The following is a 17,926-nucleotide window of genomic DNA, read 5'->3' as shown; positions in this document are numbered from 1 at the left end:
CCGCATATCTAGCCGAACAATTTCATTGCTCTCATCTTAATGTTAATTATCTTCTCTTTAATCTTAATGCTTTTATCTTTATGCTAATTAGTCTTTTATGTTAATTTCTTATTGCTTTTAGTATTTAACGCTATATTAACTCTCTATAAAATGTGTTTTTGGTACGTATTTTGGAGTGTCTAGAAAGAATTAATTGGATTTACATTGATTCATATGGAAATAATTGCCTTGTTTTCGTCAGTTTCGGATTTCGCCGATTGTTTTCAGATGGATTATTGACGAAAACCGAGGTGTACTATACTATCACTGTACTATAAATTATGAACATTAATAAGGAAAACAAGTCTTTCTATATGTTTTGTAATGAATTTAATAATATCAAATTTTCATAGATTTAATATTTAAAAAGAAGAATCACAATTAAAATTTTACATTATTTAAAGTATTAAAACTTTAACTTACCGTGTAATATCTTCTTGAAGTTGGGAAGGATCAGGTGGATAAAATTTCACTTCAAACTGAAATACCCACGGTGTACCTGAAATTTTAAAATCATATTAAAAATAATATACTACATGTGTAAATTTATTTAATGTAATTTATACAAAGATTATATTCTATAATATACAAATATAAACATCTTAACAAATCAAAGTTGTATGGTGAATGTCACACCAATAGTTTTACTAACTTAAAAAAACAAAAAAAAAAAACATGTTTAAAGAATGTTTTATTTTGCTACTAGCGCTTTCAACACAGTAATGGGTGTTGTCCTCAGGCAGAAACAGAATCACAAAACTTTTCGAACAGGTTTTTAAAATTGAAAAAAGAAATGGCATTAACCATTTAGAACAAGAAATCTTGAAGTTTTAAATCGAAGTGCACGTAATGACTGCACACATGCACCATAGTACAAAGATTATACGCTATAATATACAAATGTATTATAGAATCGTGGATTCCTCATCACAATTAATGAAAAATGGCAACATTTAATCAACATCAATCAATCAAATTTTGAGAATGAATACACAAATTAGGTGCAGAAGTAAATGGAGCTAATGGTGTTTAAACCATTTGTACTGACCCATATTGCAGGCAAATCAAGGGTGAGAGTTGCATGGAGATAACAATATGGTGAAGAGGGCCGCCCAAATGTACACTAGGCCTCCTTTTTCATAGCGCCTGAGCATTGCCACCCAGGGTGTGGTGGTGTTGTAACACCATCCTGGACAGCTCACTGTCACACCTCATGATGCTCAAAATGACATAATAATAACCAAGTAAATTTTACATTAATAAAGTAAAATGGAACTTTTATGATAATTATTTTACAGATGTTTGTATTGTTTAAACATTCATCATAGGAGTCTGCAAGATTCAAACTTGTCAGTTTAGTTCTCAGTGAAGCCAGAAAGGTTGGCAACTGCTAGTGTGTAAAACTATTGATGAGTTCCATTACTTTTTCACCTCTTCTATCACTACACGATCAAAGGAACTCATTTTGTAATTCTTTGATCTTTAAGAAGATAAGATGTGGCGAATAAAAGAAACATGATCAAGCACAGGAAATTTTTTATTAGCTAAAAGCTGCTTTAACAGAAAGTATTACAGAATGGTGCACTGTTCTAATAAAAGATTCACTCCATCATCCACAATTCTAGCTATATTCTACTTACTCATCTGTGCATTTCATTGTTGATTAAAAATCTGGCTACTAACAATCCATTTTGCATCTCACAACATCCTGAATATCAAAGAAAGCAATGACCTGGATATCAATCATTCACACTTTCCCTGCCTTCAGAAACCACATGCACAAGACTTACAGTCTTACCATAAACTTCAGTTGACAACTGAAAAGTTTGATACAATTGAATATTTAAGATGTAAAACTGGAAACTAAGTCCAGTTATAAACACAAGATTTAGATTACTTAGACTCTTATTTGCATAGCTCTAAACCATTACTTTTGATTATCATTCTTGATTATCATTACAAGTAAGGTTACCAACCTCAGGTATCTGGCTATCATAGTTGCATTATTAAGGTATATAAATCTTGTATCATATTACAAGAGTGTGTATGAGAGTACATATGTGACAAAAAATAATACAATGTTTTCACTATTTGAATATTGCATTCAATGGTTTGGATTATTTAAATAATGTAGAAGTAATGCAGTCAAACGTGTAATTAATTAAAACATAAATATAAAATGAAATGCCCAGTATTCATTAATTTCATTCATCTTATTAAATTATAACAATTAGGAATGGCAATCATTTCACTATTATACTAATATAGTATCACTTAATTAAATATAATAATCAGCACATCAAAGTTACACATTATTTAATTATTTTAATTAAATTGTTTAAAAAATTATATTCAAATCAAAATATTTTATTAAAGAAGGAAATAAGTGCTTAACAAAACATTTTAATTTTTTATTAAAAGTTATAAGAAAACCAAAATGCTTTTTTGTACAAAACCACTATCCTCTTAAATTTAACAGAATCCTTTTGGAGGAGAAAGATTCAAATTTTCTTCTTAGAAAGTATGCATTCAGGCATTACTTTGTCTCATTTTACTTCAGACTTTTATTTCATCATCAGGTATTTTTGTAAGAAATTAGCTACATCATTTCTTTCATTATTCTATCAATTGGAAAAAGAAAAAAAAAAACATTTTACCTTAATACAGAAGTTGTGGCAGACGTTTTCAACACAAAAATGTGTATGTCGGACATTCAGCGCCGCCATCCGTAAGCCTAGAAGTTTGACAATGGAGTTTGGAACGTCAGTGGAATCATGCTCGATGTTCCAAATACCATTGTCAAACTTCTAGGCTTACAGGATGGTGGTGCTGAACATCCGATGTACACGTTTTCGTGTTGAAAACTTCAGCTGCAACCTCTCTAATAACTTTCTCATACTGCAATATGATAAAGCTACAGAAAACAAAACTACACACATTATATATAAAACAATTCCTCACTTGATAGTTCTGTTCCAATTACTAGGTTGTTGAGAAAATTGGTTGTTAAACAAAAAGTTTAATCATTTTTATTTATTCTAGATAAAGAAAAGGCTTAAAAAACTCAAACTTTGTATAATTTTGTTTTAATTTGAAACTCTTACATATTACAGAACAATCAAAAGAAAAAAAAGGATTCCTCATGCTGGAGAGCTGGTTGTAAGTTTGAGCAATCATTAAGTGTAAAGTAGCTGTAGACACAAACAAATGCTGAAGCATTGAGTAATTATCATCAATTTCACCATCTCAGTGATAACTTATATACATTCTTCTTAGGATAACATAGTTATAATGACTATGATAATCATATCAAAATAGATCATGTAATTTATGATTCAAAAATAGAATCCTTATTTGAAAAATTTGATGTAAATTTCTTTAAATATTTTATGAATGAAATTATACTCAAATATAAACTATATTTTGATTTATCTATAACTTTGGGCATATGTTAACAGCTTATAAATTGTTTAAAAATTTTTATTTTAAATCTTAGACATTTTACAGTGTAAATATTCTATTTTTCTAGACAAACAGTGTACATAATTTGTTTTCAATTGCACTTAGTAAAATAATTCTCAGGTTTTCAAAAACTGAACAATAAACAATGCACACTTACTTTTAACTTGCTTGCTAATTCTTTTTTCATTGTTTAGCCAACTCTAAAATTAAAAAATTTTATCTATTACAATTTTAATTTTTCATAAACAGGTATTATATTTTAAAAAAAACTTGATTTAAGATTTTACTGTTCATATTTGATACAAATTCCAAATATTTTATTAGAATAAAAGTTTATAATGTTAAATCAATAAGATTAGTTTAACTTATTTATTTTATTTTACAAGTATTAGGAAATGTCTAGTGACAACAGATATCCAACCCCCTATTAACAAAAAGGAACCCCCTAAAAAAAATTAAAAATTCATTTAAAAAAAAACCTAGCTAATGATGAAATATAACATATGGTCCATAGCAGAGAATAATTACAATGATTTAAAACTACAAAGACACACAACTAAATGAACACCTTAAATAATTGGACTATAACTCTGCTAATTTAATGATGATTACGAAGTAATTTGCTACTAGAGATCTGTACTAAATTTGACAAATATTTATTTCACTTCAAAATTTTTCAGTCATTACATTTGTAGATTAGTTAATATTAATATGGTTATTCAAATATCAAATAGGTATATAACTTTTTTCAACTCACCCTGCAATTATCAGTATCAATGTAAGAAAGACCAAAATAATCTTTTTCAAGTAAATTTAAATGGTCGCATATTTGGTCAAAAACTTCTTTTCCTTTAGCTCGTCTCTGAAAAACGAAAAACAAACAAAGTTTATCATCTTCTAATTTAAATTTTAAAATCTTAATTATTATTTCAAAAATATGAAATAATATTCAAACAAATTTCAAATTATATATACAATAGATCCTGCTTTTACAATGTAATTGGTTCCTGGAAAATCATCATTAAGTAAATCATTGTAAAGTGTGCTGCCCTATTTCCCACCAGCTCAGTGTCAAATTGAGATCATGTCCTTAGAAATGATTTAACTGCATATCATGCTGTATAGAGATGGTCAACAAAACAGTATTACACTTAAATATAGCATTTCATACAATCATCATCAAAATTTGCACTAGTGTAAAAGCAGAGAATTGTAAATTGAGCAATGAAAGCAGGAATCTACTGTAAGAAGTCATAATTTATCCAGAATAACTTGACAAATTTTAACATGCGATAAACAACATTTTCTCTATTTCATCATCAAACAATAACAGCTTGTTTAATTTACTATTCAAATTTTAAAAACTATTTGAGATTAGTATATCAAATAAGAAAGACTAAAAGCTATTTATTTTTTGTGAATGAGTACTTGTTTTATTACTGTAAACACAATTTATTATATTTTTTGAACCATCTTATGAATCAACTTGAACTAAAGTTGGATAATAACCAAATGATTTACTGGATTTTTATTGGGCTATTTTAAGTCTAATTAATAATCCGAACATTAAAACGATTAAAAATAAATTTATCTGTTTATAATTATTAACTTTATCCCAAGATGACGGACTAGCCATCTACTTTTAGCTGAATTACTTTCACTTTGATTATTAATTAGATTTAAGACAGCCTGATAACCAAATGATCTGCTGGATTTTTATCCAAATCAATCAGGTTAAGGATGTTATCAAATATCTAAAGTTCAAGGTCACAAAATTACTTTTTAATGTACTGAATATAGAATTTTTTTTAAATTAACAAAAAATAAACAGTATAATGAGCATTTTTGTTTTAGAATTATAAAAAAAATTTCTTTTAATCAATTCAATAATAAAATAAATTGTCAATAAATATTGTATGATCATTTTACTATTATGACACAATCTTTAATCTGAAAGATAAAAACAAATTAACATTTAAATCAAATATATTTTATCTTAATATTTTAAGTATCCATGCATGATAACTTCTGACTTCATCTTCAAAGCATTTTGCACAACTGATAACGAGAATTATTAAGCTTATTCATCAATAACTGTATAGATCTGCATTACAGTCAAATCTCAATAAAGCATTCCCCTAAATAGCATCATACTTGTAAAGTGCCAATGAATATCTGAACAGAACTTACTCAAATATTAAATAAAAGAATCTTTCAGTATCTATGAGTTACTAAATGTGTGCAGTAACTCAGATACTGAAGTACATAATTAGACAGATAATGTATAATTAAAACTCAAACTTGTGTAGATCACATTACTGTACAGAACTCTTATTGTTTGAGACACTTTAGCACCACACTCAATTTAGTGCTAATTTCAGCTAAATACTAAATAAATTATGCAACTAATTTGGCACTAGAGGGAAGTGTTAGGAGCCATCTCTTATTAAATTTAATAATTATAATATTTAATTAATTAATTTAAATAATTTAAAACCACTGGAAGAAAAAATAATGTTATAACCATCGACAGTTATTACGTTGTGGGTTTGAGCATCCTGCACGGTAAGCAATTGTGGGTTCGGGTCCCGCTCCGGGCCAATTTTTTCTTCCAGTGGTTCTAAATTATTTAAATTAATTAATTAAATATTATAATTATTAAATTTAATAAGAGATGGCACCTAACGCTTCCCTCTAGAGCCAAATTGGTTGCATAATTTATTTAGTATTTAGCCATATCTAGCCCGATAGAATTCGGCAATTGGTTGGAGTCCAGCTTATAGTATACTGGGTCTAGTGATGTTATTTATATGTAATTTTTTTACTTGAATTAATTTCAGTGAAAAAAATTCAGGTTAATTAATTAGAACACAATTTACAAGTGAATCCACTGTAAATTATAAGCTATTCTCAAACTTTTATTAATAAAATTTTTTTAACCTAAATATTTGTTGAAGTAAAGTATCAAATACCTCATTTTTTTTTAATACAGAACTATAAAAATTATCTAGAAAATGAGTTGATAAAAATTAATAATAATTCAGGCAAAAAGTAAAACTATTTTATTGGTTTGAAATGTCATTTTGTCCAAACAAATTCAGTTAATAAAAATAATCAATTTTCTTGATATTTAAAACAAAAATTAACAAACTTAAGCTAATGTGTGCTACATATGTGCATACACGAATGTTATATCAATAGAAGCACATTGAATATGAGATAGTAGTTGCAAACCATCATCATTTTTTATTCTTTTATCCTTTACATTTATACATACAATATTTTTTTTCTATTTTAAATATCTGAAGAATCAAAATATAAAAATCAATATAATACTCATTACAGGAAAAGCACAATGTTAATAAATAAGTACTTTCGGTAACAAAGTAACTTTTCACATATTTATAATTATAAACGAAATATAAAATATTTCTGGAATACTTTTTACTTTAATTGATTATTCTTAATATAATATTGTTTATTAGCTCATATTCCATTTTCACAAAACAAATCCATGTCATGGAACCAATAATAGATGTCAAAAAGAAAATTCCATTTGAACATAAACTATCATAATTGACAGCAAATTTTTCTATTATTTTTTTTTATAATTTTAAACATTTTTCTATATGTCCATCAGAAATTCAATGAGGATGGTTGGGTAACAAGTAATAAGACCTGACATACATGAGGCAGGCAGTTCATGAAAAAGTGCTGTTTGAAGATCCCTAGAGAGACAGACTGACATCTTCATGCATCAGCCATAAAGTCACCAGTCTTTCTAATATTTCAATATAATAATGGGTATATGGCTGAAATAATTAAAGCATCAGCTTACCACACTAGGGAACTCAAGAAAAATTCTGGACAATTAATCCCAGAAATTTTTCATGAGCAGTTTAGTCTGTCTTGGACATAACAAGTTCCATTCTTCAACACTTGGCTACCCCATTGTGGACCTGACTAAACCTACAATGACATGGAATAAGAAGACCCTATTAATGTTCACAGGATAGAGTAAAAAATATTTATTTATTTAGACATGCTTAAACTGCAACATAGCATAAGAGACATTGATTGGTTACATCCTACATTTTAATCTAGTGTCATGTCACAAATGAAGAATGAGGTGATTTACAAAAGCAAACTGGAAATGATTAAAAAATAAAAATGATTGTGACATTACATTGACTTTTTTCTGTAATCAATAACAGAAAACTGAAAAATTTCTCAAATGAATTTTCTATGACGACTTTTTCATTTTACCCTATTGCAAGTTTTCTTCAATATTTTCCCATTTTGGAATTCTATCCTACCAATCTTCTTTCAAATACTAATGTTAGGTAGTCGAATGCCAACACGTTCATGAGATCCATATTTAAATCAAATTTCACTACTACACAAACGGTAACAAAACAAAACTTTATTATATGTGGTCAGAGCAACGGTATTGTACATCCATACACCTTGGCGACAGACGGACAAGGCAGTGAACTTTTGTGCACTTTCCGTGTTGCCAGCCAACTCCAGTTAGGAATAGTGTTGCCAGACAGTCTTCTGAATCTCTGGAAGCAGCAGCCACACCATAAAGTGGAAATAAACTTCTCATTCAACTAAGAAACTTTTTTAAATTAAACAAATGTTGTTAAGCACTTTTAAAGATCATATACATCCAGTATTAAAAATTATTTAAATACAGCTTTGAAAATCATATTGTTTTATTTTTGTATATTGTGATGTAACATTTGACTGACCATTCTAATTGTTCTTGCTCAGACAAAATATTACATGAATGATTTTTCAAATTTTCAAAAAACTTATAACTTTTTTCATAAAAGAACATGCACTCTATTTATTTGTGACAAGGATAATACAGGGTCTTCCATCTAAATCTTTATGTAGAATTAAAGTAAAAGGGAAAAATTTAATTTATATATTTTCTAAATGGTCATGACGAAATATGACAAGTATAACTAAAATGAAACAAAGTAGTCAATTTTGCATAAATTAAAATTGGTTTACAAATAAATTAAGGCTAAGAAGATTTTAGTTTATCAAATAAAATTTCTGCAAACATTTTGGACTCCAACTGCGAGTCCCAAAACAATGAGTGTTCCCAAACCATATAATTCAGTCCGCCATAACTGGACTATTGCCAAGGTTAAGCAGCCTTTTAACACACACATCCTTGAGATATCAATGCACAGTTACATTAGTTATTTGTACTTAACATCAGTGCAAAGTTTTAATTTATGACAATTTAATGACATTACTAATGATATGAATACCAAAATACATTATTGTCATTTTAGCAGAAACACATACAATTTGTTATGACTATCTGTGAACTATATTTTGTCATGAATTACTTAGTGTACAGCTATCCAAATTTATGGCAAACTTCACTACAGTACATTACAATCTTTAATCTGACCATTCGCTAGTTGATGGGCAGATGTTACCAGCGTACACAAACAGTCGCTAGTTCAAACTCCAGTTGCAAATTTGAACATCTTCCACTAAATGTGGCATGATATCAAACCTGAGCTTGCTCACAATATTAAAGGTTATGTTTGTCATCTCAGACTGCTCATAAAAAAACACACATGGTATTTTATACACAATAGTGTATAAACATAAAAATCAGTCCTATAAAATTTTCCATCAAAAATTCTGTATCTCCCACTTTCTCTAAATTTAATGGAAATCCACCAAACTGACAATATAATTACAGTGTGCTAAGATATTTTGATCAGTAATCTAATGTGTTTTGCTGTGTCATGAATAATTGGAAAAATGGCAGAAGACAATTGAAAATTATTTTAAAAGAGCTGACAATTTAAGAACTCAAACGCAGTAACGTAGGAAGAGAATGAAAAGAAAGTAATCATATGTTTTTGATTAATACAATGTACTGAAATGCAAATAAACAAATGTTTCTTTTCCAAAATGATTAAACCACTCAATTTATCTTATTTCCAATAATATGGAAATTTCCTTAATCTGACACTGTTCCAGTCCTGTGTGTGTCAGATTACTGAAATTATACTAGCACAATAGAGCTCCAGATCATCCTAACTACTTTATATTATTATATAATATTGTATCCAACTGAAGAGGGATGAATGTATTCGTCCAAAATGCATATTGGAATCAATAAAATTGAAATGATAAAACAGTCACCTTAAAGTCATTTTGGTCATTGTAATAAGTTTGGTTTTGAGGCATATTAATAGCCAATTGAAACCTTTTACTTTATTTCTCCCAACAAATTGATATTCTACATTTCAAAAATGTTATCTGCTGCTTTTTATACAAATATTAGGAAAATGCACAACTATAATATCATATCGTTAGATCAAAATCATTTTTATACTACTAAAATCAATTTTTCAATAGTTCATTATAAATGTAATGAGTATCTACTCATTTATATTTTATATATCATTTTTAAATCATAATGTAATAAGAAAATTATACATGTTTTAAAAATATTTTTATAATTGTATAAAATTAAAAATATTGATATCAGAAATCTGCCCATAAACTGAATTTATGTGAAATAAATTGGACAACATAATAATTTATATAAAAATACAATCCAGGGCAATCAAAACTTTTTTCAAGATTACAGATACTTACTTCAACATGACTTTCAAAATCTGTTCCATCCAATAATCGAACTTGACAAATCATTAATCTTCCTCTGTTCACATTGTCTTTTTTTACTTCTTTATTGTTTTTTGCATTTGTTTCGGGGCTTGAATTCGTATTTTTACCTTCTGCTGGAGACTGAGCTTTCTGCTCTTTAGTGTCTCCTTTTTCTTCAGCCATCACAGTTCATCCACTGCTAATAATAATAAATAAATAAATAAATAATCCATTTTACTCATTAAATATTTATTTTTGGTATAATTTATGTATAAAAGATCTAACTTAAAATTTTATTATATCATGAGGAGAAAGATTTTTTATACTTAAATATTTCATTGTTGAAATAATAGCAATCAAATCTTGATGTTAATAATTATTAAACCAACTAAATTATAAAAATAATATAGCAAAAAATTTTAATAATTACAGGAATTTTGATATTACAAATAGATATAAAGAGGGGCTACTGTACTTATTTTATATCTCAGGTTTGGATATATCACACTTTTTTTATGGTCTCCCAAATTTTAAAAGCATTCAAGTCAATAAATTTTAAATTACCAATTGCCATTCAGTTTCTTTTTGCAATGAAATATAGTATTTTATTCTTACCATTGTTCTTGAAACTACCACTGCAGGTGAAAAAATAAATTTGTCAAGATCTAAATAAGCAAAACAGGTAGACAGATCAATCATCAAATATGTTTCCTTTTGATATTAAAAGTTGTTTATTTATTGGTTTTAAGTAATCTCCTCATTTACAAGTTTCTGTGAATTGGAAATTTTACATCTTTATACGAATTGACATTACACAATGAATTCAAAATTTTATAATGTGTAAGAAGATTTCTTTATAAGTTCAGAAAGTTTTAAAATTTTTATACAGTAGCAAGTTTATTTTGCTTTTTAGAGAATTTTTACTCTAATTTTATAAGTTTTCATGTTCTATTATATGTTCAATATTTATTTTTTAAATTTTCAATTATGATATTTATAATTTTTATTAAAAAATATTTTATTAAAAATTTGTTGTAACGTATATCTATTATGAGATACAGTACTGTATAACAAAATCACAACTGAATATTTTGTTTTTTTATGACCAGATTTTGTCTTTAAATGTCGTTGTTAAAGTAACAATAATGCTAAATGGGCGTTTGTGGTATCGATGTTTATGTAAACATCAATTAATATGATATAATCGTGAATAAAATTCAGTATTTTAAAACTATGCTTATTTTATATCAGAAACACTTTCTGATGAATGAATAGAGAATAGAAGTTCCATAACATGTATAATCTGTTTAGTAAAAGCCCAGAATTTTCAATATTCAGTTACAGTGCACCAATGAATATATCGTACTTTTTCTTTGTCGCCCAACAAGCACAATATAATGAGGGACTACTGTATTTAGAAAATAAATGGTTAGTAATATAATTCAAAATAAAGCTAAATCCTATAAGAATCATCTGAAGTATAGAAGATAAAGACAAGTATTCAGTTCCAATTTTTTTTAGACTTCTTTGAATTAATTATGTATTTAATCATTAAATTTCTATTTATAGCTTATTATTATTTATAAAAAACATAAATTCGATAGTAAGAAAATTTATATTTAGAATTCTAAAAACAAAACCATATTTAAAATCCATAATTCTTAAAATGTTTATTTTGTTATTTATTAATTAATTTTTATCATAAAAATTATTCTTAATATCTTAATCTAATTGGTATTGCCTTTTCATTGGATTTGTACCATACTTAATATATATGAATTATGGTTACTAATACTCATATATATAAATTAGCCTTAAAAGATAATTCCATAATTCTTATTAAAAATGAATATATATATCTGCAGATCATGATTCCTTCTGGGCAACCTAACTGTTACTTAGACTGAGTCAGGTGCATAGACAAGTATCACTACTGAACTTATAAAAGAACATTAATACGGAAAACTGGGATTATTATGGCTTACAATAAATAGCAAGGTTGAGGCCGAAGTTTTAAACACAAAAATGTGTACGTCGGACGTTCAGCGCCGCTTTCCTGTAAGCCTAGAAGTTTGACAATGGCGTTTGGAATGTCAAGCACGATTCCACTAACTTTCCAAATGCCATTGTCAAACTTCTAGGCTTACAGGAATGCGGCGCTGAACGCCCGACGTACACGTTTTCGCATTTAAAACTTCGGCCTCAACCTCACTAATAAAGAGTGTTAAATCCATTACCACAACCATTAAAAAAAATGTGCAGTTGCACAGCTTAGAAGGACTCATTCTTATGAAAAAATTTCATTGTTACTTTATGGTATTAATTAATTTATAAAATTCTTAATATTTGAAAATATCAAAATGTAGCAAAGTTATAATCACCATGCCAGCTATATCAATAACTATAATATTTAATTATTTTAAGAAAGGTCTGCAAAAGTAAAAAAAATATTAGTAATACAAAAAACACAAAGTTGATGCTTGTAAAATAAAATCATTAAAGATTCATAAAAAAATCTACATTGATAGTCTAAATAAACAATGATCTGTGCTATATTAATTCAAACATAAATGTTTTCTGAAACACCAATCACTAGATATTTTTCCTTAGCGAGAAAGATTGATCGTGTGAACATGCATGCATACACAAAATAAATGTGTTAATAAACTTTGGTTTTGTTAATATAACTTTTGACACATTGATTTAGATAACTTTTACATAAAAAAAAAAAAAACAAAATATGAATAAAAGTTAGGTTAAGAATAAAATTTATTTGAACTGGACAAAATAAACTAAACTAGTCACTTGTATATAAGAAATTAATCAAGCTCAGTGATCTATTAACTAATGTAGTTTTTTTCTTAAAATAATTAATTTATGGACTACTTTCTTAGTTTAATTAAACTAATATACTGTATATAGCTTTTAAAATACATTTTATGTTGGTTACAATAATTAAGAATAGTTTATTAAAAAAAAAAAACAAATTCATTTAGCGTCTGTTTAATGATTATTAGACAACTTATGTTCTTAAAACCATTTACAATTGCTAACCGCATTTGGGGGAAAAACGTTACATTTTCCCAAAGAACAAATTTTTTGTTTACTTATTTTTATTTTATTGATTTAGAAATAAATTAACAATTATTAATTAAAATATAATTCTCACTTAGTTGAATTTAAGACAAAAAAATACTTTTAATATTATATTTAATTTTATAAACATATTTAACTTTAATTTCATTCATAAAAATAAATTAAAACTGAAAAACAAATACTAAACTTAGAGAAATAAAAAACCTTCTATTAATTTGTAGTTCTTTAACAGTACTATATGAATTTTTAATTTGATATTATTAAACATATGAAAAATATTTAACAATAACATTCATTCTCAAGCTCAGTTCAGCATGAAAGTCGTCGTTAAAAATATAGGAAACAAAAAAGATATCATTAAAAGAATTTAAAATATACTATAAAAGTCTAACAGCTAGAATGTAGATGAATTAAAAACTACAAACCATGCATACAATCTTTCAGCAAATAACATGTATTTAATTCAAATACATATTATTTATTGGAAGATTGTATGCGTGGTATGCACTTTTTAATTTGAATTTAAATATAATAAGTTTTCATTCTATTACATATCGTGTAATTATTAAGTAGATAGATCATAACAATTTAATGTACTTTAAACGTCTGGAGTAAAATGATTTAAATAAATATAACGAATATAAAATATGTAGAGAATAATCTGATATTACCATATTAAATCTAGAAATTTTATGAAAAATTCTTCATTATATATTAGAAAGGAAAGTTTGTTAGTTTGTTCTTTATACATTTTGACACGGTTTGAGCAAATGCAATGACTTTTCAGGGATTATCCTCTCATCCATGAGGTCAATGACTAGTTTTGGTTGAATTAACTTCAACCTCCACCGTTAACAGGTTCTCCTTTCTATGACCAATGGGCTAGTGTCATCAGAATAGAAAAATTATTTAATACAAAGTAACCAGTGAGCGCAAAACATGTTTCTATGAGTTTGAGGGTGCTGACTTTAAATATATAACCAGTCAAATTTTGTGAAAAATAGGTTAACTGATTACCATTTCAGTTTGTGAATGGTATGTTAAAACTAACATTAGAAAAAATTTGAATTTTTGAATTATCTTTTCATTCAGGCAGAAATCAATGACCATTTTATGCTGAAAAACATCAATTTCTCTCTATCTGACCAATGAAATTGTGCCATTCCGTACCATCTGAATATTGCATTCTTTGCAAGTACAGAACATACTTGGAAGTTTTTCAGGGTGAAGAATAGGTCCAATTGCCTCAATGTGATTGTTCATTTGTTTTTATTTTTGTTAAATGAATTTAAATAAAATTGATTTTTTTCTTCTTCAAAGTAGATTTTTGTTGTTTTTATTCCATTTTGTTACATTTTATTTTTACATTTTGTAATTTACTTAACACTTCAGAATAAACATGACAATAGGCTAAAATAACCAAACTCTTAATATCGTTTTCATTTTAATATTTGTTGTTCTTACTTTTTGCCCATGTAATACTAGGCATATATCTGCTATAGTCCACAGCAAAAGAGTAGACACATGAATCAGCCCAAGCTGGAAGGGTCTATGTCAGATGAAGAATGGAAGGAGACATGAATAAGTTGACACATGAATCCGATCTCTTTAGCTGTTTTGTTTCTACATTTTAAAAATGTTTTTGTACTATCTTTATTATAAATGATTTTATTGTTTTACTTCTTTTTACAAATTTTATTATTTTGATCCATGTGTCGACTTCCTTTCATCTGACAGATTCTTCCCACTCAGACTGACTCATATCTAGTCTTTTGCCTCATGGATTATATAGTAATTATATAAAACTATAGTACAGAAAGCTAATTTTTCATTTAGTTCTTTAAAATTTGCTTTGTGAATATATAAAAACTATTATTTAATTCTTTAAAGTTTCCAATTAATTATATTACTACTAAAAAGAAGAAGAAAAAAAAAATTAAACCAGAGAAAAATGTTAAAGTAAGCAAGTTCTTTGAAAATTGTGTGTTAATTAAAGAACCTTTTATACCAACAAATAATGTAACAAGTATTGATCAGAGAGAATGTGTGGGTGTATACCTAATCCCTCATTTCACTTCATTTTATTGCTTTCAAGCCAGGTCAATGCTCTCTCATTGTTTTTTTTTTTTATATATATAAATAATTTACTATTTAATTCATAAAAGAAAAAAGAATGAAAGAAAAGAAGTGAAATAAATTTAAAGATGTTTAAAAAAATTTACAAATCTAGGCAAATTAAGATTTATTTCTAATATTTTTAAATTTCAAATGGTACAGATCAGTCTTCACAATAACTTTGCAGAATGAATTAATAATTTTCATTCTTAAAAAGGTAATTATATTAAATATTAAGACACAAGTTCATATTCTTCTAAAAAAGTTTAACAAATTTTGATGCTTGTAAGTGTAGAATAGAATATACGTACTGTACATAGAACTTTAGAAATGTACATAGTTACAGCAAGGATTATGTATTACATCAAATAAATAAATAAATCAATCAATTATAGTGGTGAATTTAAAGTCTAGAAAACTACACTATGAACAAAACTACGTTCAGTAAACAGACTATCATAAAGAACATTTAGCATATGATGATAAATTTTCATTTTTAAAAAAAAAGGATTCCTAAAAATTATATGTAACTAATAACAAAATAAAATAAATATATAATCAAAGCTATTTGAATAATTTTACCACTAATTTCTTTGAAGAAAATATTCTATTTTATAAAATCAATGGCTTCCAATTTAGCAGTCCACAAGACCATATTTAGTTTATGAAAAACTTATGATTATCAATAAATCTATATCAACCATAAATTTTTTTAATATAAATGAGAATAAAAAAAAAATCTTTGCTTCAATAAACTATTGTTTTATGAATAAATATTTTGTATAAGATTAATTTTTTTTAACTAAAAAAAATTATAATTTACATTGTATTTGCAATGATTTTTAAACTTTTTAAGCTACCGAATATAAACAATGACACATTTTTTATAGAAAAGATCTTTTAAAAACAATCATTTTATCTCTTTTTGAACTGTAAAAAATTAACCAGAATTTCAAATATTCCTGTTTTGTTCAATAAATTGCTATTTTGTAAATATTTTTTTATTTACTATCTTTTTATGAACATTAAGCAATTCTAAACATTTTTTTAGATTATTGCAAATATAAAATAGTGAGAAAAATCATTTTAACCACAGATAAACTGACATAGAATACTTTCTATCATATAATTTATGTACAACTTTGAAAACTAAACTGAGAATGCGAAGATGTTTTTCCCCTGAGTCTTTATTAACCAGAAAAGCCCTACCTATTTTTGTCAACTACATTTTACAAAAAGTTGTTACAACAACTTATGTATGAATACAAAAGTAATTACATAGTATAAATATATATTTATTCTGTAGATGAGTAATAGAAAACTGAACAGAAATGATAGATGGATGCGACTAATTACAATAAAATGAGTCATTGCATGATTTTACGAGAATTAAAAACATTTAAACTTTTACATTAAAAACCACAAGTTTCTTATAGAAGAAAAATTGCTGAATAAAGTATTAAATTTGTAGTTATTTTTCAACCACTACTAATTAGTGAAAATTGGAACGATCGCAGTAAAAATTAATTATACGCTTTATTAGATATTATAAAAAATTAATTCCTTCTCATTGCACATATTGATAAGTTAATTCTAAGTTTAATATTTCTAATACTTGCAATGATAACAGACTTTTTAAACAGTAAAAATCAGCAAAAAAAAAAAAAAAAACTACCTGTAGAAAATATGAAAATCCATAAATATTATAAAAACATGTAAATATTTCTATTTAAGAAATACAATTACAAATATAAATTTGATTAAATCCTATGTTCAATATTTGTGGATATTTAACAGTTAAGTACTCAAAATCAACACAATTCAACTAAAATGTTTTTCCAGAAAAAAATTAACATATCGGTCTATCGGATTCACAGAAATGCTTGTGCATTTAGCTCAAGCTTCAGATATTAAATTCCAGAAGGTGAATGATATAAATCAAATGTGCTTGAGTAAATATGATGGTTTTTTGCTGTATAAAAATATATTTTAATGAAATCATACAATTGAGAAGTTCTTGTGAAAATCAAGGCTCATTATTATTTAAATTAAAATTTCCATATACCCCTTGGACAGCTTTGACAGGATATAATAAGATATATTAAACACACAAAAACCTAAAACAAACAGTATTAAATAGAATTTATAACAATTTGTGTTCTTCAATAACCTTGGAACTTATGCAAATTAGATAAATAAAATCAATGAAGAATTGTTTCTAAGATAACCATATTATAAATATGATATAATTTTGTAGATAAACATCTCTAGACTAAGCCAGAACAACTATTACAATATCAGAATAATGTATGTTCCATTATATTAAATTTAACATAGATTGATAGCCTCTATCAAACAGGATGTCATATAAGCATAATTCTTAATCACATTGTTGACATTTATTGAGTTTCCCTATGTCTGCATGCAAAAATATCAAATATTCAATGTACATAGTTTTGTATAAAAAAATAAATGAATCAGAAGACATCATTCTCAGTGTACAGCATTACAAATGTATGATGCAAGTTGCTCTAAAATTTTTTTAAAATAAATTATTATAATC

General features: G+C 26.3%; 1 protein-coding gene across 8 annotated transcripts in view; it reads right to left on the bottom strand.

The window, feature by feature from the left end:
* LOC136968826 (protein 4.1-like) overlaps positions 1-17,926 on the bottom strand; it is a 57,089-nt gene that overhangs the window by 19,306 nt on the left and 19,857 nt on the right. For 4 of the 8 annotated variants that reach the window (XM_067262871.1, XM_067262868.1, XM_067262869.1 and 1 more), the window contains exons 2-5: positions 10,144-10,348; positions 4,259-4,363; positions 3,659-3,701; positions 463-538 (exon numbers count right to left, since the gene is read on the bottom strand). In XM_067262871.1, the coding sequence (XP_067118972.1) occupies positions 463-538; positions 3,659-3,701; positions 4,259-4,363; positions 10,144-10,335 (416 nt within the window). In that variant the 5' untranslated portion in view covers positions 10,336-10,348. Of the gene's footprint in view, positions 1-462; positions 539-3,658; positions 3,702-4,258; positions 4,364-10,143; positions 10,352-17,926 lie in introns of all 8 variants that reach the window. The other 4 variants (XM_067262872.1, XM_067262867.1, XM_067262874.1 and 1 more) reach the window with 1 other exon arrangement.

The sequence above is a fragment of the Centruroides vittatus genome, unplaced genomic scaffold (assembly GCF_030686945.1).
Source record: "Centruroides vittatus isolate TY-2023 unplaced genomic scaffold, ASM3068694v2 contig_1620, whole genome shotgun sequence".
NCBI lineage: Eukaryota > Metazoa > Arthropoda > Arachnida > Scorpiones > Buthidae > Centruroides > Centruroides vittatus.
This window is presented reverse-complemented; position numbering and strand designations above follow the sequence as displayed.